This window comes from Lissotriton helveticus, chromosome 7 (genome assembly GCF_964261635.1).
Source record: "Lissotriton helveticus chromosome 7, aLisHel1.1, whole genome shotgun sequence".
Taxonomy (NCBI): Eukaryota; Metazoa; Chordata; class Amphibia; order Caudata; family Salamandridae; genus Lissotriton; species Lissotriton helveticus.
In genome coordinates, this window is record NC_136068.1 from 1,351,450,914 (window position 1) to 1,351,476,073 (window position 25,160).

At 46.9% G+C, this 25,160-nt stretch overlaps 1 protein-coding gene across 5 annotated transcripts in view; it reads left to right on the forward strand.

Moving 5' to 3' along the window:
- The window catches only part of HEXD (hexosaminidase D), a 389,672-nt gene that overhangs the window by 121,975 nt on the left and 242,537 nt on the right, over window positions 1–25,160 (forward strand). For all 5 annotated transcript variants that reach the window (XM_078654647.1, XM_078654646.1, XM_078654648.1 and 2 more), the window contains exon 4: window positions 4,947–5,034. In XM_078654647.1, the coding sequence (XP_078510773.1) occupies window positions 4,947–5,034 (88 nt within the window). The remainder of the gene's footprint in view (window positions 1–4,946; window positions 5,035–25,160) is intronic.

Sequence of the window (25,160 nt, forward strand, 5' to 3'; positions counted from 1 at the left end):
GCAAGGTCTGAAGAAACAGTTACCTTGGCCTGAAAAGCAGTCTTCAGTCCAGTTCCAGTGTCCGTGGTCCCTTCCTATTGACTTCTATGGTTGACGGGGGCTCCTCCTGGGGTTACTCCACAGTCCAGTTGGGACAATCTTGGCCACAGGGATCGACGTCTCTCAAAGTCTTCTTTGGTCCTGCAAAACTCCAGTCGCCACTGGACTACTAGTCACCAGGAACTACGAAACCAGCGGTTCCCTTTTGCCAATAACTTTCCTTGTAGGTTACCAGGCTGCACTCCTGGGACTCTCCTGGGTCCAGCAGACTCAGGTGCAACTTTGGAGCATCAGGTCTTTGTCACCTGGGCTGCGCTGCAACGAGGAGTGACAATCCAGTGATCTGGGCTTCCAACCTGCTCCGGCAGGCTCCCTTAGTGTTTGTGGCCCTGTGCTCTGAACAGGAATTCAGCTAACTGACTCTCTAAGTTTCTACTTCTTTTGGGTTTGAGGGACACAAGCCCATGAGCAAGACACCATAAGCACAGTCATATCTACGCTAGCCCAAGGAGCAGCAGGTATAGTCCAGCTTCGCTGCACCCTCTTCATTGCCGGCTCCAGGGCCAGCAGGGCAGTCCTTTTTCGGTCCTGTTCTCCTGTTAAACCGAGATCTGAGGTCTGGGTGCCGCGAGTGTCGCTTTTATGCCCAGAAAGTGTCCTCTGGAGAGTTTGCAGTCTCTAGCCAACGAGAAACTTGGTTCCCTTGGCATAACAAGTGCTGCAGTCCCTGAGAGGACACACTGTACATGACCTGGGTACCCCAGTTACCATATACTAGGGAATTAGAACTAAGTTAGTTTATGCAACTTGGTATAGGCCAATCAAACATACAGATGCATCAGTCCAAAGCGTTGGGGGGTGGACATTCAAAAAGAGGCATTTCCTTAAAGAGACCCACCCCACAACAGTCACCAAGGCTGATGCTGAAATCACTCCTGATGCTGGGATCGGACATCTTGGAGGTTTCCATTTCTAAGAAGCTGTCAGATGTTCTGGCTGAAATTCAAGAAGATTTTCAGCCACCAGAACACGGACAAGATTCTTGCCAAACCACCAACATGGGAGAATTGTGCTCTAGACCTACAGGATGACCCTGATTTGTAGCCATACCCTGTCAAACCATCTTCACCAGATTACCCTTCTGCATACGATGCAGTAATTCAGAGGGCAACACAGCATAACCACGTAAAACTACAGACGGTGGAGGATGAGGACAACTTTCTAGTCAAAGCCTTGTCGTAAACCGAATGTATGGTACACAGTAATGGCACACTATTTACCTGTGCTGAGGTTTGTCAATAAGAATTTCCAGGAGGCTGGTAAAGGTTAGGGTGGCAGCCGTATGCATTGAAAACTAAATACATGCAAGCTCCAAATGAACAAGCTTACAGTATGGGACTAATATAGTCCCTTACATCTTTGTAGTTCAGAATGCTGTAAGAGGGCCTCTGCACAGGCCATGAAATATACTCGCCCTCCTAAAGACTGGCACAGCAGGCAAAAGGGTGGCACTTGATGCAGCTACACATTGTCATATTGCCAACTTGGTGGGCCTTCTCTCCTGAAACGATATCTACCACTGGGTTGAGAAGGATAGGGGAGCTGGTGAAGCACCTACCAGTGGGCCACTGAAAAAGGGAACGGAGTGTTCACTGAGGGCAAAACTATAAATAATAACGCTAATTTGAGGTCTGCCCATGATGCAGCAGATACTGCATCTTCCTTTACAGACACACCTGGCTTAAGGTGTCAGGGTTTAGACCTGAGGTGCAACAGCACCTATTAAATGTACTCTTCGACGGTGAGCATCTGTTTGTCCCTCAGGTGGACCAGATGCTTCACAAAATAAAGAATTATACAGACATAGCTAAGCATATGGGTGTACCGCAGTCTCAGGTCAGCCTTCAAGAAGAAGCAAGCTAGGAAGGTTCACAATTAGGGGGCTCTAACCTGTCCCCCTTATCAGTATTAACAGGAGTTCTTTCAGGACCCCAAGCATCCTTAGACCTTCCAATAGAGGGAACGGCCATGGTAAAGGTAGAGGTGATGCTGCAAGTGGTCTCTCTGCTGCAAAACATTGACTCACCTTCCCCTACCCAACCACATAGGGGACAGGCTGAATCACTTCCTAACTCAGTAGGAAAACCTCACCTCTGATCAGTGGGTGATCTTCATTGTGTGGAAAGGTTACTTCCTCCAGTTTGACACCCTAATGTCCCTACATCCTACCATGTCATGGCATACTCAGTTCAGACCACTTTAACCTCCTACAGAATGAGATTCAGACACTTTTACAAAAGGGGGCAATAGACTAAATCCTGCAAACCATCGTAACAAGGAGGTATATTCCCTTTACTTTCTAACCCCAAAAAAGGACGGCTCCCTCCAGCCAATCCTTGACGTTCAGTCACTGAATAATTACATTCTCTCCGAACACTTTCTTATGGTCACTCTACGAGACATCATTCCCCTGCTGCACTAAGGCGAGTTCATGGCCACGCTTGATCTCAAAGATGCATAGTTTTATATCTCAATTGACCCGGCTCATCATCAATACCTCCGGTTTGTGAAAGGAGGATGACACTGCTGGTTCAATGTGCTGTGTTTCTGAATCACAGCAGCTTCAAGGGTGGTCTTGAAGTGCCTAATGGTTGTAGCAGCGCATCTGTGCAGAATTGTCATTCACAGCTTTCCGACTTCGAGAACTGGCTGGTGTGTAATGATAGTGCATAGCACACACTCAAAAAACAGTCTCAGTCCTTCAACCCAGGTTTCAGCATCAATGTGAAAAGAATCACACCTTCTGCTGTTACAAATCTAGCCCTTCCTTGGGTCAGTTCTCAACACATACCCCACTATCCAGAGGGTAATGGCAATAAGTGGGAACTCCACCCACGAGTTCTCGCAAGTACTTGCAACGGTGGAGGACTCCCAACAATAGATCTCTTCCCCACTCCTGAATATGCAGAATGCCAAAACTTCGCCTCCAAGTGCCCACACCCTTGATCCATGGGCAATGCACAGTGGGTGAACTGATCAGAGATATCTGTCTATGCTTTTCCACCACTCCACTTCATCCGTTATGTGCTAGGTGTCCAAATTCTCTTCCTAGTGTCACCAAGCTGGGCCAGACACCCCTGATATTTGATGCTCTTGGAGATGCCATTCATCTTTCACAAGAAGCTATCGCATATACCAGACCATCTCACTCAGCATCAGGGTCAGCTCAGACTCCTAGATCCCAAACAGCTGAGTTCTTAGATTTTGGTTACCTAAATCTGCCACAGGAATGCATGGCTATTCTACAGGAAGCAGACAGGAATACTAGTTGTGCCTGTAATGCCGTAAAACTGAAAAAAGTTCATGCATTAATGGTTTTCCAAGCAGTTACATCCTCTAAAAGGTTCTGTGCTAGACACTACACTTGTAAAAGGCAGGCCTACACTTCTGTACCCTTGCACTTAACAGCAGTTGCAGTGTACTTCCAAAATAGACAGCTCTCTTCCCTGTTTAGAATACCACTCATTACAGCATTCATGGAGGGTCTAAAGAGGGTAATACTACCAAAGCCACCTCTGGCACCTGCCTGGAACCTTAATATAGCTCTCAAACAATTTATGGGTTATTCCTTTGAAACCCTACACTCATGTCATTTACATTTCTTGTCTTGGAAGCTGGCTTTGCTAATCTCAGTCTCCTCCCTCAGACTTATTAGCCAACTTCAGGCTCTTATAATTCAAGAACAACTGTTCCTTCAGGAGAACATATTTCTCAGTACTAACCCCAGATTTCTGCTTAAAGTTGTTTCGCCTTTCCATATGAAACAAACCTTTTTCCCACATTCAGAGTCTGTGACAGAAAGGACCTTTCACACTGGATGTTAAGAGAACACTTATTTACTACATTGATAAGGCTAAGTCTACTTAACTTTTGTGGCCTTCGCTAAATGCCATTTTCTAAAGTGACCTGATGGACAGTTAAGTGTATTGATGCTTCCTATTACCACCTGTACGCCTAATGCGTACCCTACATGCTAAAAAGGATGCAACACTACCCTTTTTTGGGTAATATCCCTTTAAGGGATATTTGCAAGGCTGCTATTTGGTCACTGCCAAATACTTTCACCAATCTTTGTTGTGTTGACGTTCTTCAATGCCAACAGGCTGTAGTTAGCCAAGCGGTCTCAAAAACATTTTCAAACATCTGCATTTTCTGTTCACTAGCCAGTGCTTTGGAAAGGGACTGCTTTGTGCTTTGAGCATGTGTATGTACAGCCACACATGCTATGAACAGAACATGGGAACATATTATTTCTGCTGTAATCATCTGTTTGCAGTGTTTAGTACTGTAAGCCACATGCACCCAGCCTCCTCCACCGAAGCAAGCAATGATTTCAGATATTTTTCCATGTACTTTAACTTCCTAGACACTACACTCCGGCTTCAGCAGTGCACTCCACTTACACTGCTTGCCCACTGTGCGGAAAACAATCTGAGGTAGACCCACTGTGCTGCTGCATTGTGGACAAAGGATGGAGTCACAACAGGTCTTGTGACTTGAACTTCCTTGAAGAAAAACAAGTTTCAAGTGTCCATGTCCAACAATAGATTACATGAATATGCAGAGCATGTGAATCTACAGCACTACACGCTACGAACTGATGATTATAGGGTAACATTTGCTATGTATACGTAAATATATTTACAAATTAGGCACAGTCCTGAGGTTAGTCCTCACTGCGTGAAGATTCCTGTGTTACGAACTTGATTAATATTCTGTGCAAATGGCCAATTAGTTTACAAATGAGAAGCTAATGTGGTGTTGTGTTAACAGTGTTCGCAGAATATGCAGTTAGGTGCTACTCTATCTAGCAGCTTTTGATACCTTTTTCTTGCTTCCTTATCTAGCCTTACTGAGATTGATGAAATTCAGAATCTGGCGAAGGTGCACAGCCTGGAGGTGATCCCTCTTGTCCAGACCTTTGGACACCTAGAGGCAAGTATCGCCTCTTTTTCTGGCCATTCGGTTTGTTGGGGTACCAACATTTTGGACTCTCACTAAGTTATAAGTTGTTCTTTTGGTTCTTGATCTGTCACCACACATATGAGAGTTTACATATTAACACCCTTCTCCATATTTGAAAATCTGTTTTGCATCCAAGTAAAAACAGATAGACCACCTTTGGTGCTCATGTTTTAGTAAGGGGCTTCGCCTGGAAGAATGCTCTTGAACGTGTCAGCCCAATACCTCTTCTACTTTTTATTAGTGTGCTAATTTCATAACTTTAAAACTATTCATATCTTTGTGTTTGTTTTAATGTTATAATTTTTCGTGGTGCTTATAAATTAATATTTCCCGATGTGTTATCATCACTTTGTCTCATTCTGACATTTTGTATGCTGTCTCCTGTGTCTCTAGTATGGTGCAGATGTGTATAGTGTCTCTGGTTTACGCATTGTATGGGATCTCATTACAATTTGCCCTCACTATTTCTGCCCCTCCCTCTCTTTTAGCTGGTATGCTAGCTATGTGTATTCCGCTAGGGTTCTGTTTCTACGCGGTGACCCAGTACAATACTCCTTAGATTGTGCTTGTTTCTTCGCCTTCTGCATTCCTGAGTCGAGCTGTTGTCTCTAAGCATATGGCAAGGTGGTTAGGCCTGCGGTCTCTTACTTTTGGCACCAACTAATGCTAGATTCATGAAAATATCCCTTGTAGATCTAACTTAATAAGCACATCAGTGGGTTGTTTTGTAGCCTTCCCTGTTATGTGTTCTATTATAGGTCCCTGTTATGTTATGTTATATAGGGTTTTGTATCGTGCTCAAATACTCTAGAGTGTCCTGGCGCGTGCGCAGACTGTGAAAGAACGGGCAAAAAATGACAACACCATTTTGAAGAGATACGTTTTTAAGATTTTTTTTAAACGATCGAAGTCCTGTGTCTGCTGTATCTCCACAGTAAGGGCGTTCCAGGCAGAAGCGGCTTTTACAGAGATAAACTGGCCACTGAAACGCGCCCAACAAAACCGTGGGATGACCAGTCGGCACTGAGTGGCAGATCGTTGGGGGCGGTGTGGTGTATACAGGACCAAGCGTCTCCTAAGATACGCTGGCCCTTGACCATGAATGGCCCTATGAGATAGAATAAGGACCTTAAATTGCACCCGCTGGGCCACTGGCAACCAGTGCAGATCACACATGTATTGCCGGACACTAGATCTCCGCGAGATGTTGAACAGGAGTCTGACCACGGCGTTCTGTATGATCTGGAGTTTCTTAACCAAATAGCCCGGAACGCCAATGAACAGAGCATAATCGAGGCGGGAAAGGATAAGGGCACGCGCTACCATTTCTTTAGCCTCCCTCGGGAGCAAGGGAAAAAAACCTTCGTAGGGTGTTAAGGGTGCCAAAGCAATCTCCTGTAAGTTTTTTATTATGCTCTTCAAACCGTAGATTTTCCCCAAACCAAACCCCCAAGTTTTTTGCCGGAGCCCCCACAGAACTGGGACAAGGATCATTGGAAGGCCACAGTGATTTTCTGAAAGCAGGGGGAAACTGACCATATAGGAGTACCTCCGATTTTTCCTCATTGCACTTAAGTTGGGCATGTGCAAGCCAGCGGAAAACAGCTGAGAGGCAGGTCTGAGCGATCTTAGTGTCCAGATCTGAGCCCCTCCAAGTAAAGAGCAGCTGGGTGTCATCAGCGTAGGCTATAATTTTAGCACCCAGTTTCTCCTCTAGAAAAATCAGGGCGGTCAGATAGATATTAAAAAGCAGAGGGCTTAACACACAGAGAACGAATGGGGGGGCATCCAGACCTGCTGAGTACTGTTATCTAAAAACGATTCAATTCATTCCAGCGCAGAGCCGGTAATGCCAATGGATGACAGCCTGGCAAGAAGAATTTGGTGGGGCACCGTATCGAAGGCGGCAGACTGGTCCAACAAAATCAGAGCCGCCCGGCCGCCTCCGTCTAGGTCTAGGCACTCCCTAATTGCCTCCGTCATTTCCACCAGCGCAGTATCTGTGCTATAGGAGGCTCAACACCCAGATTGTGCTGGGTGCACGGCATTAGATGTTTCCACATAAGCCTCCCGCTGATGGAATACCACCTTATCACAAACTTTTGCCAAGACTGGCAGAAGGGAGATGGGGCGGTAGTTTGATGGGACCGAGGGGTCTAGCACCGATTTTTTTGAGAAGGGGTGAAAGTTTAGCCTGCTTCCAGCACATGGGAACAGTGGCCGTCTGAAGGGAGAGATTAATAATCTCAGCTACCTCTGAGCTGACCACCTCTGCTACCCTGGCTAGGACTCGGGCCGGACATGGATCAGTGGTGAGCCAGATTTCAGTGATTTCAAAATGGCTAAAATATCGGGCTCAGCCATGGATGAAAAAAGCCTGAACTGATTGGTAGGAGGAATAAGGGTCAACGGGAGAGCCAGAGAAGCACTCCTCTGATCAGAGAGGGCAGCTCCCAAGCTGTCCTGAATCTTAGCTATTTTGTCAATAAAAAAGAAGACAAAACCTCGCACGATTGGACAGAGGAAGGAAGCGTCATCTGTTCTGCAAAGGGGGATAGGAAGCTCTTAACAATAGCAAAAATCTCCTTGCTATTGTTATTAGCATTAGTGATCCTCCCAGCATAGTAAGTACTTTTGGCTTTCCTAATAGCGGAGTAATATTCCCTCTGGGCAGCACGAAGTGCAGACTTGGCAGAGGGGCAATACTCCTGACGCCAGTGGCGCTCCAATTGTTTACAGCCTAATTTCAACTCTTTTAAGGCGTCTGTAAACCAGGGCTTTGAAGGTGGAAAACGCTGTTTGCCACAAGCAGCTGGTTTGGCAGTAGAGCTTACCCCTCGGCTAATCCAGGAGTCTAAGCTGAGCACTTCCCCAGTAAGGTCAGGACCCAGTGCCGGACGGGCCTGAAGTAAAGCATCGGAAAGCACCGGAAGATTAATCTTCTGGGGCGGTGCAGAAAGAAATGGCTGAAGTATCCGGGGGCTTCCCCGTGAGCCAGGAGAACCTGATCAGATGGTGGTCAGACAAGGTAACACGCTCTGGTTTGCTAATAGACAGATCGAAATTGGAGCAAACTAGATCCAGTAGATGGCCCCCTGAATGCGTCTGCATCTTGGCCCACTGGGTAAGCTGCGCCAAGTTAAGTGAATCCAAAAGGATTCTAGAATCCGGAGCTTCAGGGGCATCCAGGTGTATATTAAAATCCCCCAGAAGTAAAAACTTAGAGAAGCGGAAGGCGAGAGGAATGATGACATCATCCAGAGCTTTAAGAAAAGGTGGTGGATGGTACACCAGCGTACCTTCCAGCATGAAATGAGGGGATAGAATGAGGGTGAAATGCAAAGCCTCGCCCTCCCCCAATTCGGCTGACATTTCACTGAAAGTGAAATATTTCTATGGTGTGTGGCAGTCATAACATAAGTTAGAATGTGGGCCGAAAACCATAGTCAACTGAAATTTTTCAGTTATTTGGAGTTTCCGAGTGCCACTAAACCTACTCCAGGTTCAGCATGCCTAGTTTGTCCAAGGGCACCTTTTTTGTATTTTTCAAGTGTTTGTGTTTTTTACAAAGACCTTCCCAGGGAGAACAAACAACTGCAGATTAGTACATGCCTTTTTTTATGTCAGAGCCTACCATACAGCTATTTAGTTTACTAACAACATCTTGGGGACATTCGGAAAACTTCCCTGGGAATGCATTCTGCTTTGTGGTTTGTAACTCACATTTGCTTGCTTTCTATTTTCGGGCTATTTGTTTTAGGCTGTCCAGCTTGAGTTTGTCACTTCCATTACCCAAGCCCTGTTTACTGTATTATTCCACCAGTGCTCGATTACTGTAAACAGGCCTTTAACTCTTGTTCTTGTCACATTAGCAGGGCATCCAAAGATAGAGGTCAAATGTCAGGCTCTGTATTCCAGGGAGCTTGGTGTTTACTTTTCTTTCTCTGACTTAAAAGTGAGAACATTTAGGTGACAATCATGCTGGCTACTGTTTGTGCTCATAGTCTGTGTGATGTTATTTTTTTTCTAGGACACAACAAAATTTAAATATCTGTAAACAAACTGTGAAGATATATCAGAATTAGAAAAGCACAAATGAAGCACATTTTTGGGTAATTCTGAAGTGTGGTGGAAACCAGTAAATTAATACAATCAAAACAAATCAATAGACTATTTGATGACATTTCCACACATTATCGTTTGTGTGCTGTATACTTTTATTAGTAAAACTGTATGTCTCTGCAAATGTAATGGCCATTTCAGTTCAAGATGAGTTGTCCGTAATGGCAGTACACTATCACACTGCATATTTCACTTTACCCAAGTCCACCCTACTCTGCGGCATTCCACAACACTGTAGACTACAGTACACTACTCCACACTACGCCACACTACTCCATACTGTGCCCCTTTAATGTACTCTGCACCACTCCATTCTGCGCCACTTCACTCTATGCCTCTCTACTCTACAACACTCTACTCTAGGCGAACACACTCTCTACCACACTACTCTACTCTGGAGCACTGCACTGTTCGCCACTGCACTATACACCACTCCGTGTCACTCCACACTATGCCACTCTACTCTGTAACACTGCACTCTATGCCACTGCACTCTACTCTGTACCACTCACTCTATGCCAATCCACTCTACCCCAGTCTAATCTGCTGTGCACTCTATGCCACTGTAAAGTGCACCAATCTACTCTGAAACAATCTACTCTATGCTACTGCACGTAGCGCCACTGCACTCGGCGCCACTCCACTTCACTCTGCAACACTGCACTCTTGTATGCATCACTGCACTCAACGCCAATCCACTCTACATCACTTTAGTCAAAATTGATTCACTGTTTGTCACTGTACGGCAATCTGCTGTGCACCACTACACTCTACGTTGCTATACTCTACTTTTAAACACTCTACGCCATCGTATTTTACGTCACTGCACTCTATGCCACTTTATTCCTCTCTGCTCCACTGTACTCTACATCACTGCTCTCTATGCCACTTTTCTCTGCACCACTCTACGCCTTTGCATTCTTTGCCACTCTACTCTTTACACCTGCACTCTATGACAGTCTACTCTACAACACTGTACTCTCTGCCACTAAACTCTATGCCATTGTACTCTTTGCCACTGCACTCTACTCTGCCCCACTCTGCCCCACTCTACTCCACTCTACTGCACTCGATGCTAATGTACACACTATACTCTATGCCACTCTACTCTGCATCACTCCATTCTATGCCACTGCACTCTACGCCAATTCACTGTAAGCTACTATAATCTACACTGCACCACTGTACTCCATGAGATTGCACTCTATGCCACTGCACTGTCTATGCCACTGCGCTCTACTCTGACAGAATCTATTCTACATAACTGCAGTCTTGCCCCTCTTTCCCACTCAGTGGCATTCTGCTCTATGCTACTCCACTCTACTCCACTGCAATCTACTCTCTGCCACTCCACACTTCTTTATTCTACGCCACTCCACTCCACACCACTCTATTCTACGCCACTGCACTCAACGCAAATGCACTCTACACCACTTTACTCAAAAACCCATACACTCTATGCCACTGCACTCTACACCGATCTACTCTGCACCACTGTACTGTACACCACTATAATCTATTCTGCGCCACTCTACGCCACTGCACTCTAGGCAACTCTACATTACACCAATACACTCTATGCCACTTTACTCTGCACCTCTATACACCATAACACTATACACCAATGCACACTACACCAATACACACTACACCACTGCACTCTACAACACTCTACTCTGCAACATTGCACTCTCTACCACTGAACTCTATACCACTCTACTGTGTGCCACTGCACTCTACTTTGCACCACTCTACTATGTGCCACTGCACTTTACTTTGCACCACTCTACTGCACTTGATGCCAATGCACTCTATGCCACTATACTCTACAATACTCTGCACCACTTCACTCTATGGCACTCTACTGTGCACCACTGCAGTCTATGACACTGCACTATACGCCACTTCAGTCTACTTTGCACCACTCCACTCTACGCCAATTCTCTCTATGCCACTCTACTGTACTCTGTGCCACTGCACTGTACGCCACTACACTCTACCCTGCACCAGTCCTCTCGATGCCACTTCAGTCTGCACTGAAACATTCCACTCTATGCCACTGTATTCTACTCTGAACCACTCTACTACACACCACTGCGCTCTACGCCACTACTCTATGCCACTGCACTCTACACTGCACCACTTCACTCTACACCATTTTACTCTACTCTGAAAGAATCCCATCTACGCTATTGAACTCTATGCCACTGCACTCTACTCTGTGCCAGTCTACACCACTCTACTCTATGTCACTGCACTTTTAATCACTCTACTCTAAACCACTGCACTGAAACGCCAATGCACTCAACACCACTTTACTCAAAACCAATGCACTCTAAGCCACTGTACTCTACGCTAACTACTCTGCATCACTGCACTCTATGCCAGTATACTCTACACATGCTACGCCTCTGCACTTGAGGCCACTCTATGCCACTGTACTCTAGAATATGGTACTTTGCACCACTTCACTCTATGAAACTCTACTGTGCACCACTGCACTCTGACACTGCACTCTCCGCCACTTCAGTCTACGCCTCTCTACTCTGCACCACTGCACTCTATGCTGCTGCACTCTGCACCACTCTACTCTCAACCACTGTACTCTGTGCCACTGCGCTCTACTCTGCACCCCTCAACTCTACGCCACTCAACTGGACTCTGCGCCAGTGCACTCTACACTACTACTCTATGCATCACTCCACACCACTCTAATCTGTTCTGCATCACCCCTATCCACACCACTCTACTCTATGCCACTGCACTCTAGGCCACTCTACTCTACACTTCTGCACTCTACCCTGTCACTCCACTCTGAAGCAATCTACTCTACACTATTCCAGTCTACTGTACTCCACGCCATTGCAATCTGTTCCAATGCACTCTACACCACTTTACTTCAAACCAATGCACTCTACGGCAATCTACTCTTCACCACTGTACTTTACTCCACTTCACTCGAGGCCACTCTATTCCACTCTAGGACACCCCACTATATGATACTTCACTCTATGACGCTCTACTCCATTAAACTTTACTCTACTCTACTCAAAGCCACTCCACTCTACAACACTCTACTCCACTCTGTGCCACTCCTCAACAATACTCCACTCTATGATGCTCCATGCGACTCCACGTCACTTTACTCCCCTCTATTCTATGATATACTACTCCACTGTACTCTATGCCTCTGTACTGTATGCCACTGTACTCTGACACTCCACTCTACTCCAGTCGACTCTAAAGCACTCTACTCCACTCTATGCCTTCCACTCTCCTACACTACTTCACTCTGTGCCACTCAACTCTACAACTATCTACTCCGCTCTATGCCACTCTACTCTACAACACTCTACTCCACTGTGCGCAACACCCTTCATGCCACTCCACTCTGCTCTACACCACTTTACGACATTCAATGCCATTCCACAATACTCTACTCTACTTTGACACTCTACTCAACTCTGCTCCATGACCACGCCCTCCCACTCTACTCTCTCCACAACACTTCAATTCATGATACTCCACTCTACGACACTCTACTCTTTCCACATCTACTCCACTCCCTCCCACTCTACGACTTACTGCTCCCACCACGACACTCCACAACATTCCATGCCACTGCATGAAACTCCACTTTACGACACTCCATTCCACTCCACCACACTTTCCTTCACCCCACTAACTTTTAGCCATGCTGAACAGCAGCCATGCTGAAGTACAACATGGCTAAAAGATATTGGCAAAGCAATGACTCTTGTGTAGGCGAGACCTATTAGCCTCGCCAATGTTTGTGTTTTAATAGACTGTGGGGAGGGAAGGTCCTGGCTACTCTTTTCTTTACAGTCTCACCTTCTACGTCTAATTGTATACTACTGTCAACCATAGCACACCAGTTATATACATGATACTCTATCAATTTAGTCTATAAAGTGGACTGCCTGCGTCGTCCTTGTCCGTCATATACATAACGACTATAAGACTTTTGTTTATAGCTGCTGCACAGTAGACATGTAACGGTATGTCCATAATGACTGTGAAGTGTGAAACTCAGGATAGGGGCCTCCCGCTTCATAGACATAATACATACTTGTCTATGCGGAGAAAAGCAAAATATCTTGCTGTCAGATTCTTTGCATCCTTTCATTCAGTACAGGCAGTGAAAACCACATGCCCATTCAGATCACTTTCCACGTAAAATAATGGTCCTTAGGTGTGCAAGTGATCATGTCTATTTATGGTAATAATGGTTATTTATGTGGCACACATCGCAATGAAATAATTATTTGGAATGCAATAATAGATGGAGTAAATAAGACCGCTGTAAAGAATCACAATACTGCGTTTTGATAGACTACTAACCGGTCGATATCTCCCCAGGAGATTAGGTGGTACCTCTACCATGTACATATTCAGTGGAGAAGTGTGGCTCACTGGTTAGAGCGGCAGACTCTGATGCAGAGGTCTGGCCTGGACCAAGGTTCAATTCCCGTCGCGGCAGGGTCTTGGGCTCAATGTCCTTGGACCCGATAATTCTCTCGCCTCAGTGCCTACTCTAATCATGGGTCCCACTCTGCAACTCTGGGCAATAGCTTGCTTAATCTCCACACCGGCCCTACCGCTAGGATGCCTGGCTTCACCTTGGGGTGCCCAGGAGTGGGCACCTCACAGGAACAGGCCAGGACGGGTTCCTCAGCGGCACAGCGCGGGGACACACTGGCTAGTGTAACCAGGCGCTTTATAAGCTCAGTATTATTATTATTATTATTATATTCATCCTTCTGTGAGGGGAGTGGGTGGTTCTTACCCTGTGTTTTCCAGCAACATGTCTCCCAGTGCATGCACTTTCTGTGTGCCAGGTAAAGCCTTCAGTTCTTTATTACGTAGTTGTGATGTGTATGTTGATATTGAAAAGAAGCATGTCTCAGGTAGAAGGTATTGTATTGAAATTGCATTTAAATAGCAGTTATTACCCCAAATGAAGCGTTGGAGTGCTCTGCGCCACACACCAAGGCTAATGGTCAATCCAGTGTGATTGGCAGGGACGGACTGGCCGCAGCGGGCATCGGGTGTTTTCCTAGGAGGCTGGAAAGGTGGGGGCTGATTTTGCAGAAGTGGGGTCGGTTTTTGTTACTTGGGCCGGATTTTGCAGCGTGCTTCACACTTGCACACCCCACCTGACCCCTACCCCCCCACTCCACCCCTGGGGAGGGGGGGGGCTGGTCCTACAAAATTGCCAGGGCTGCTTTAGGTCGCCAGGGCCCTGGTCATTGGTAATTGCTGGTTATAGGCATTCGTTTCTTTTGCTCAAACAAACCATTCCATACACTCACTCCAGTTTCATTGTGGTAGTTAAAATTAATAGGATTTAGATGTGATCATTAGTGGGCCCGGGAAAGAAGGGTATGTGAGTTCATGCCGAAGGATATGAAGTTCCTGGGTAGATAGCAACGTGCTAGAAGTTAGTTAAAGCACTGTATTGTCGTCTGTACAACTGTCTCATTTACAACACCCATGTCAGTGGTATCCATTTTATCGACGTGAGAACAAATTTATTTTGAGTTAGCTATAGAATTCAGTGCAGTTAAAATATGGGTTTTATTTGGTTTGTTCACAAACCTAAAAAAATTGTACAAAATCGTTACCTACAATAGCACATTGAAATACAAATATACAGCACATATTAATCTTTAAACAGTATCTAAGAATTTCCAGTCGTTCCTATTACATACCGGTGTTGTCAGCTGGTGCATAACAAACTGAACTACTTTTTAGAACAGGAACTTTGAGCTGCAGGTAGGAACTTGTGAACAGCAGGTTGCATGATGTCTGTTTTAGGTCTCGCCAAGCGATGCAGCGCATGCGCTGCTCACCTATGCGAGATCTATTGTAGTTTCTGTGCCGAAGGGGACAGGAGATGTGCACGCATAGAGGACAGTAGATGTGCACTCGTACGCAGCGTTTTAGCACAACGTGCACATTGCGCGCTTTCAGTTTCTCTCCCTCCCCGCATAGAAGTCATGTTTGAACTGTTGCTGCTTGCACTTTTGAAAGCCCCTGTAGGAAACATACGCAACTTGGAGCCGTGCCGAGTAAGTTGGTGGGAGTGACTGCTAACAGCAGGAGTTATGGAGTTCATCGTAGGTGTAGATAGAGAAGCAAGGGGTGTGGAGCTTGTCGTCATAGCTGGGGCAGTTGGGCTCACAGATGGTATAGTGGCTGCTTGTGCTTTGGAACTTCTTAGTAATGTTTATACAGAGGGGCTCATTAGTGACACACTGTCATGGGAGACATCGATGTGACATGAGGTGCCCCATGTGGCTGATGCTGCCTGCCCTGACTGTTAACATGCGCACCTGTAACCGGCTGAGCACTGACAAAAGCTGGCTCTTGCTGCTGCTGCTTCTGGTCGCGCCTTGTACACTTAAGCCATTTATTTGCTGCTGAGCATTGCTCAGTCCCCGAGAAGCCCAAGTGCCCACCGCCGACTGCACCATTCCTGTGATAGGTCTACTGCTGTAATTCGAGAGAACACATTACATCACAGACCTCTTTTTCGTTTATCTCGGAGAGCGAATTTCCACCAGGGGATCAGAGGGGCCAGCCATCTTGCTTGCCTGCACTCTCCTAAGCCTTTTGAGTTTCGCCTCAGTGTGCCTTTGATACTGCCCAGGGCATTATGGAAATCTGGTGAAGAAACTGGATCCCCATACCAGTGAATGAGTTTGCTGTAAAGGCGTGTGGTTCTGGTCACGGAAGTTACAGTTTTAAAGGTGGCAGCAACCCAAGGTGAGACAGCTGGATGTAGTGTGTGGGTGCATATAGGCAACCATGCCATAAAGGCGTGGTTCCAGGCAAAAGAACACACTTTAGAAGTGCCACTGCGGAATCACATGTTCCAGCAAAATATATGCTTGGTCTGGGGGCTCAGTGTGATAACACATTCAGGCATGGTCAAAAGGCTCTAATCCCTGGGGGATGGGTGCAGCTCGCACACTTTCTACCTTCCAAGGTCGATGACAGGAGTACAGTTGGGTAACAATAAACATCTGTTTTTTCTGTCAGTGCCATAATTCCCCTGCTGGGGTGAATGTGCCTTTACAAATATACATGTTAAGTTTGCACATAAATGCCCAGAAATGAAGGGATCCTTGAAGAAACAGCGCTCTAGAATAGTCATGCAGTTAGCTCTTTACAGTTTAGTACTTGGCCTTTTGGGGAACCGTATGAGTCCAGTGACATAGGTTTATGTATGCGTATGTATTTATTTGGTGCAAACCTAGCTGTAAAGCAGGGTAGTGTTGTAAAACATTCACCTTGGACTCTGAGATCTGCTCGGGCATCTACTTTCTAGAAAAGAGATGGTCATTGACACTGAATCCTGCTGGACTAGTGAGACATGTGAGAGGGTATGGAAAGAAGTCACAGTACGTCAACAGGGCTCTAGTACTCTTGAGCACATCAATATATGTTCAGAAAGAAGAGCTTCTGGTAAGCCATTCCAGAGTGTACTGCCCTCAGTAAATATCCTACGGCCTCTTATTGAGGGCAGTTGTAAAGCCTCAGGCCAGGGAAGACTTTTATTTGCTGGGCGAAGTTATCTGGTGGTATGAGGGAAGGTCGACTTGTTGGCATTGTAGGAGAGGGCTCCGTGGTAATCACTGTGGTGTTGAGTTAAGCCGATTCTGCTTTTTAATATAGGCTTCTATCCACAAGATACCATCTCTTGTATATATAAAAACAAGCATTTGCAATACAATAGCTCTTGCATTTACGCGAATTTGAACTATTGACATTGCAAATGACAATGCCTTTTATTTTTGTTTTAGTTTTTAAAACAAAAATAAAAGGCATTGTCATTCACAATGCCAATAGCTGAAACTCGTGTAAATGTGAGTCCTATTGCATTGCAAAGGCTTGTTTAATCATGTCTATTGATCATCATCATCCAGTGACATCCCATTCCTTTACTATTAAGAGAACTGAAACTAATTTAGAAATTACCATGAATAGAGATGTTCTTTTTTCAGTTATTTTCTGTGCAGTACAGTGATACTACAGGTCTTACAGCGTTACCCACAGTCTCAGATTATATGTACCCAGGGCCTGTAAATTTAAGGCTACCAGTGGGCTGCAGCATTCATTGCTTCACTTGCTAAAGTAAGACCTACCTCATCAGCCTGTCTGTGTGCAGTTTTAAACTACTATCTCAGTCTGGCAAAATGAACATTTGTGGCATATAAAAATAGGACATGTATATTTAAAGTTTTACATGTCTTGGAAGTGAAAAACATCCAAAATATTTGTTTACTGCAGAAAGGCTGGCTCCCCGAAGAAACGTACTGAGTTACATTATCATTCTTTTTCAACTCGGAGATAACCAAGGTCCTTAGCCTCGGACCCGGCACCTCCGCCTGGGACAACACCTGGTGGCCTTCCGCCCTTGGGAATCCACCCACCCCTGCAGACCACGCACGAAACCTCGGCATCATCCTCGACTCCTCCCTCTCCATAAACCGCCAGATCAACGCTGTCACTTCCGCCAGTTTCAACTGCCTGCACATCCTCTGCAAGACCTTCAAATGCAGAAGGACCGTCACCCATGCACTGATAACCAGCAGACTGGACTACGGCAACGCCTTCTACGCCGGAAGCAACAGAACTCTTCTACACAAACTCCAAACCATCCAGAACTCCGCAGCCAGACCCTTCATCGGGACACCGTGCCACAAACACATGACCCAGCACCTATGAGACCTCCACTGGCTCCCCGTTGAGAAGAGGGTCACCTTCAAACTCCTCACCCACGCCTACAAATCCCTTCAACAACATTGGACCCAAATACCTCAACAAGAGAGTTTCCTTCCACGTACCCAATAGGAACCTCCGCTCTGCAGACGTCGCCTTGGCAGACGTCCCCCGCATCCGCAGAAACGGAGCAGGCAGGGGAGCCTTCTCCGTCATCGGGGCCAAGACCTGGAACGAGCTCCCGGTGAACATCCGACGTTCCCCTACCCTGCAAACATTCAGAAAGGAACTCAAGACCTAACTCTTCAACTGATCCTGAGCGACACCCCTCACCCCCCCCCCCGCCCCCCCCCAGGGTCTTGAGACCCTCACGGGTGAGTAACACACTTTATAAATCCCTGATTGATTGATATAAAGCATAACTTCATTTTGAGGCTAGCTAGAAAAATGGTTAAAGGGCTTATTGGAATCGAAATTTAAAATACAAGCTGATGGTCAAGTCGGATTTTAAATAACTTGTTTAAAAATAACACTGTTGGGGGCATGGCCATGACAATCAAGATGGGCGAATTTCCATGAGGCTCCGGCAATCCGTTTCGGACTCCTAACTTGGCAGAAACCGCCCCTAATTCGCCATGGGTGAGATGCATCGATGGTGGAGGCTACAGCAGGTCTGAGGTCCTGGGCTGTGGTAGGCTGGGGGCATGGGTGATGCGGGAGTGGCTGTGGGGAAGGGCACAACCGACACTGCTTCGGAGGCCCCCGAGCGACAGGGGCCGCGGGTGAGCCTGAGGCCGGGACCACCCGTCAGCGCGCGCGGCTGCGCCCTGCGCTTCAGGCCCCAGAGGGCCAGGTCCTGGTGTCATCAGGCCAGAAGCCGCAACCGGGCAATGCAGGAAGCGAGCCTCTCCTTCCTCGAAGGTGACAACGATCGGCTGGGAGGCCCACAAGGGAGACTGTAGCCCGGGCGGGCCGAATCAATAGGATAGTGAAACCCGCTATGCTAAGGAGCCATGGCGCTCTCCCCTGGTGGCTACACATCGGACACAGAGCGGGCCCGCGGCAGTGAGTGAGCTGCTCCTGCGTTGCTCTGTCCCTTCCTAATACACAACTGCTAACCTGCGGTGGGCTTCCGCACCCTCATAAGCGGGGGTGGACACAAACTGGCGTACACCTGTCTTGGCAGGGTCTGGGGGCCCAGGGAGGGCAAGCCACCGCCATATCCCTGGCCATATCCCAGCTGGAACCTGTTGACCCCCGGGGGAAACACACTCCTAGACGACTTGCTCTGGCCACTGCGTACTACAGGGGACTTTAAAACTCTGGACCACTAAAACACCGATCTTTTGTGTGGATCCTACCGCTCTCAGCTAACCACCTCAGCGCGCTTTCTTAAGGAGTGACAGTCAGGCGCTGAAAATACTCAGAGACAGCCTCAGCATGGGCTGAACAGATCCTAATCAAAGGAGGCTCACATTCGCCCATACCAGGCCCACGGTGGGACATCGCTCCCTCTCTGATACAGATGAGCCTACGGATAGAGGCCTGGATGCCACTGCGACCAGGAGTATGGCAACTATCATGGCTGAACTAAAGACGGGATATGGCGCGATGTAGGTGCGATTTAATACATTCGCTGGATGCATGGACAAACTGGGGGAGCATCTGGACAGGCAGGGGAATCTTGAAGGAGATGAGAGACGAGTCTCCGACTTTGAGAACACCACCTCTTTGATAGCGAAAAGGCTGGAAAATATGGAACGTGTGATGAAGCAAGTGGCTATCAAAAATGAAGTCCTTGAAGCAAGGTCGCTGCATAATAACATATGCATTTCGGGAACAGCCGAGACCACAAACGTAGGTAGTCCGGAGGACTTCGTCCAGCGCCTGCTGGCGGAACTGTTAGTCCTTGCCAACTTCTCAGTCACATTTGCGGTAGAGCACGCCCACCGATCGTTGGGACTGCGGCACCCTGAGGGCGCATCACCACGGTATATAATACTCAACTACAGGGATGGGGACACCGCCCTTAGGTTGGCATGGGAAATTACGTCAAATGCACGCTCCAAAAACTCGGCGTCAAGTACGCCATGCTATATCCAGCACGCCTACGAGTGGAATACAAAGTAAGCACTAGGATCATGGACTCCCCATCAGAGGCAGTCGCTCTGTGCAAGGAAATCCGTGCGGGGTCCCCGGCGTCCCAGGGCTCTCCGACTATGCGCCCGGTGGTAGGCGGTGCCAGCCGGTCGCCTCCTACGACCCTGGACATTACGATCGGAGACTCACAGCCTAGAGAGTACATGGTGCCTACACCTCGGGTGCGTTGGGACACTTTAATAATTCCCACGAGCTCGGGGTCCCAGACGTTTGCCTCTACTACCTGGCCGCACAACACCACTATACTCATAACTGGTTCCATCTCAATGCCCACATTCCATATATCCGCCCAGAGTGAGCCCAAATGGATGGTCTATTTCCATTGTTAATGTTAATAGGATTTATAAAGCGCACTAATACCCAGGGGTGTCTTGGCGCTGAGAACACAGTAAGCCCGACCACGCGTCTAATTCTGGAATAACCAGGCTTTTAGTCCTTTCCTAAAGATGGTGAGGGAGCTAGCACTTCTGAGCTCACTCAGGAGTGTATTCCAGAGTTTAGAGTTGCATAGAGAAAGCTGCGGCCGCCTCAGTGATATGATCAAATTCTAGGTGCTGTCAGGAGTCGGGCCCCTGTAGCACTAAGTTGTCTGGCTGGTTCATACCAGACAAAAAGGTTTTGAAGAAAAAAAGGTCCTGTGTGGTTCAGTGCTTTGAAACGCCGGACACAGTGCATTAAATTTGATACTTTTTGATACAGGGAGCCAGTGCAGGTTGTGAATCTCTTTGGATACTGATTTGTGCCTAGGAATGTCAGACTAAACCCAAAGTCCCGGATCAGAGGAGCAAGTTCAGAGATATAGACATTGAAAAGAGAAGGGCTTAAAGAAGAGCCTTGTGGTACTCCCAACGGGAGGGTTTAAGGCTCTGACTGATACCCATCTACCAATACTGTTAGTCGCCTGTCCTTGAGAAAGGAGGACAGCAAGGCTAATGCCCTTTCCTTGACCCCCAAGCTCTCCAACCGCTGTTGAAGGAGAGAGTGATCTACAGTATGGAAAGCAGCTTTCAGACCGAGGAGTACAAGGGCGGCTGTGCCTCCTCCATCCATCACCGCTCTGATCGCCTCTGTGGCTTTAATGAGTGCCATTTCCGTACTATGCTCGTGGTGGAAGCCAAACTGGGAGTGATCGAGCAAATTATTATCACGAATAAATTGGGATAGTTGAATATTCATGATTTTTTCGATTATTTTGGCTGGCAGCGACAGCCGGGCTGTAGGACGATAATTGTTTGGGTTAGTCCCATCCAGATTGGGTTTCTTTAGCAGTGGGAGGATGGAGGAATCTTTCCTTCTGGAAGGAAAATCGCCAGAGTCAAACATAGAATTGAAGATTTCTGTGAGTCCAGGGCTCACCACTTCCACTATTTCTTTCAGAAATGCCAATGGGCATGGGTCAGAAGAAGATCCTGACTCTGCTTCTCTTATATATTTTTTTCCACTACTTCTGATGAAGTAGGGGGAAGCTGAGAAGGGTGTTATTTTTAAACTCAGGGCTTGTCGGTCAAATGGTGGAAAAGTGAACTGATGTATCCTCAAAGACCTTAAAAATGACCAGTACTTTGGCTTTAAAAGCTGATGCAGTATCGTCACAAAACTATTGGTTGTCCTTGATCCCTGTGTTCTTGGGTACGGCTAGTTTACTTACTACTGCGAATAATTCTTTAGAGGAGTTTTGTGCTTTCTCAATCTGTTTAGTAAAGAAGTCCCTTTTTTCTGATATCAGTAAGTTTTTATATTGTGTTAGGGCAGTTCTATACGCTTCTCGGGTGTGTGATAATTCGCTCTCTAACACCTTTCTAGTCAATGGCACTTTTGCTTTTCCTTCCGTATTGTGTCAGAGAACCAGGGGGCAGAAGGGGTACTCCTATTCCCTGAGGTTTTTTTTGTAGGCACTGAGGCCTTAACTGTGTCGTTAAGCCATTCAGTATATTTGGTGACAGCTAACTTTGGGTGACCATTAAGTAGTAGTTGAGAGTCCTCCAAATGCGTTCGTAGGATCGTTTTATCTACTTTGTTCCACTCTATGTAGGTAGAGGGAGGGTGGTTAGTGGTCCCTCCGTGCCAGACAGTGGTGACTGGGAGATTGAACTTAACTAACAAATGATCTGACCATGTCAAAGGAAGGGGTTCATTTAGTGTAAGTCCTTGGGCCGAGGTAAAGATGCCGTCTAGCGTATGCCCAGCCTCATGGGTGGGGGTCTGTACTAGCTGAGCTAAGTCTGCAGCTCCTAATGTGTCTAGTAGTGCACCCATCTCCCTATTATCCTTATCTTCAAGGTAAAAATTGAAGTCTCCAAGAATGGTGAATTCATTGTTTAAAAGAGTTGGTTCTAGAAGACTACCTAGATTCAAAGTAAAATTGCTTCTAGCGCCTGGAGGAGGGTACAATAAAATGCCTCTGAAGGTCGACCTTGGGCTGAGTTTGAGGTTGAGGGCAAAGTGAAGAGCCTCATATGAGGGCTTGGAGGTAGGATGAAAGTTTGCTGTGAACTACTCCCTAAAAATAATTCCTACTCCACCCCCTCGTTTTAATGGCTTGTCGATCCTGATAGCCCGAAGTCCAGTAGGGGTTGCAGTGACTAAGTCTGGGTTACAGGCAGCATCTTCACAGGTTTCTGTAATAAAAAGAATGTCTAAATCAAGACTGGAGATCGTATGTGCAATCTCATACTTGTGCTTTGCCAGGGACCTGACATTGGAGACTGATGATATTCAAATGGTCTCTACGACCAGCTGGACATGGCGGAGGTTGCGGCGCATGCTAGGTAGCGGGCCCCTTTACTCAGTTGCTATCCCTCTGCATGACAACTCGTGGCTCCCCCTTACATGAGAGGCACTGGTCAAACTCACACTAAACAGACATTCATTACACACCATGTATGACTTATTCCCAGACAATCATATCCTACACCCAACGGACAACGCACAGGCACAAGGCACCTCCTATATGACCACTTCGTCTTTAAGAGTCTTCAGAATACCCTACGGTCACTCAAGCCCTCTTACCCACTCCCCCCTATCGACTTCCTGCCTCTGACCCTAACACTTGTCATTACAGCTGCAGACGGCGGACACACGACATCTAGACTTTATCACTCTTGCATGGCTTTAAAACCAGACACCACCGCGCTAGTGCGGGAGGTCTGGGAGACAGAGTTGGGGACTCCATTAACAGATCAGATGTGGAAGTACTGCTGAGCGTAGACAAAACGTATTTCTATTAATCAAAGACACAAACTGATCCATTTTAAATACCTCCGTATACCTTTCACCATCTGACATCACCATATGACCGCACCAGATCAAATAAATGTTTGAAATACCATGCCCCCAAGGCAGACTTTGCACACCTATCCTGGACATGGCCGGTGGTGGTCAAGTACTGGGAAAGTACATATACACACAACTCTGCCATGATTGATATCATGATGACCCCAGACCCTGCGGTTGCTCTATTGGGGTATACGCAAGATGTACCTAGTGCATGCTGCCGCCTCATTTCCATGCCACTGTTACTGGGAAAGAGGGAGATAGCTCTGAGTTGGGGAAGTGCCAGGCCACCCACATCTAAAGAATGGCTAGAAAGCATGAGTAGGTGTGAGGGCATAGGAGAGGACTAGGCCAACCTACAGCCATTGGCATCTTGCCCTAAAGATATCTGGTCGCCCTTTCCTATGTATCTTAGCACTCTGGAGCAAAGTATGGACAGCTAACCCCCATCCATTTTCCTTTTTGCCTTCTCCTCACCTGGGTGTGCCTGCCTTTGCCTCACATTGCCCCTGTGGCCATAGACTTCACATCTGTAATGTTCTGGTGTAATGTGACTATTTGGTATGTATTTAAAGCTGTGTGGGAATACCTTTATCATCGTGGATGGCATGACTGACTATTATACAACTTCAATAAAGACAATAAAAAAATAAAAAAATTACACTGTTGAAAAGTTGGCATTTAGCTCCTGAAGCCAAATGTGCCTTTCTCCCAATGACCAGAGTCACCTGACTGTTAATGACTCTCCTGCGGTATGATGTGTATTCCTCCCAGACAATCGATAAAGAGCCTGGGTGTGGAGAGGAGAGGGTTATCCTGAGAGGATTGCACTTCAAAGTAAAGCCTGGGGGCTGGACTCAGCCCTTCCTTACTTCATAAGATCCTTACCCTGTCACTGGCCCCCAACTGCGCTTGCCCATAATTTTACTAGCTCACTAGATGATTGAAGCTTCATCAAACATTCAACCAAAGTGAACATTTCCAATGCAGTGATTACTATTTTGAGCTTCCATTTATAATCACACTTGCCACCAGCCTCATAAATGCATCTTCATACTTTGGTGTAGTGCCTGAGTCTCAGACATGCCATTACTACACCTTAAAACAACAGAAATAAAACTCAGAGAAACTCACACATCTGCCTCAGGAACAACTCCTGGTGGCCAACGGAACTTGGACCTACCCCCACTCCGAAGGACCATGCCCGCAACCTCGGCATCATCCTGGACAGCAAACTCTCCATGAAATGCCAGATCAACACTGTCTCAGCCTGCTTCCACACTCTCTGCATGCACCATAAAGTCTTCAAGTGGTTACCAATCAACACCAGATAAACTGTGACACAGGCCCTCATCACCAGCCGGCTGGACTACGGCAACACTCACTATGCTGGCACAACCACCAAACTCATGAGAAGACTCCAAAAAATCCAGAATGAAGCAGCCAGACTTATCGCCAATCTGCCAAAGAGCACCCACATCACCCAGCACCTGAAAGATCCCTACTGGCTCCCCATCCAGAAAAGATGCCAATTCAAGCTTCTGGCCCACAGTTACAAAGCCCTCCATGGCCAAGGGCCCGCTTACATGAGCCACTGCCTGAATTTCCACCTACCTCCCAGGAACCTCCACTCTGCTTATCTCGCCATCTCACAGATACCACGTATCTGCAGCAACGGAGGATGCTCCATCTCCCATCTCCCCGCAAAGGCCTGGAACACCCTTTTCATCCAATTCCGTACTTCAACCTCGCTGACTCAGTTCAGGAAGGGACTCAAGACCTGGCTCTTCAAC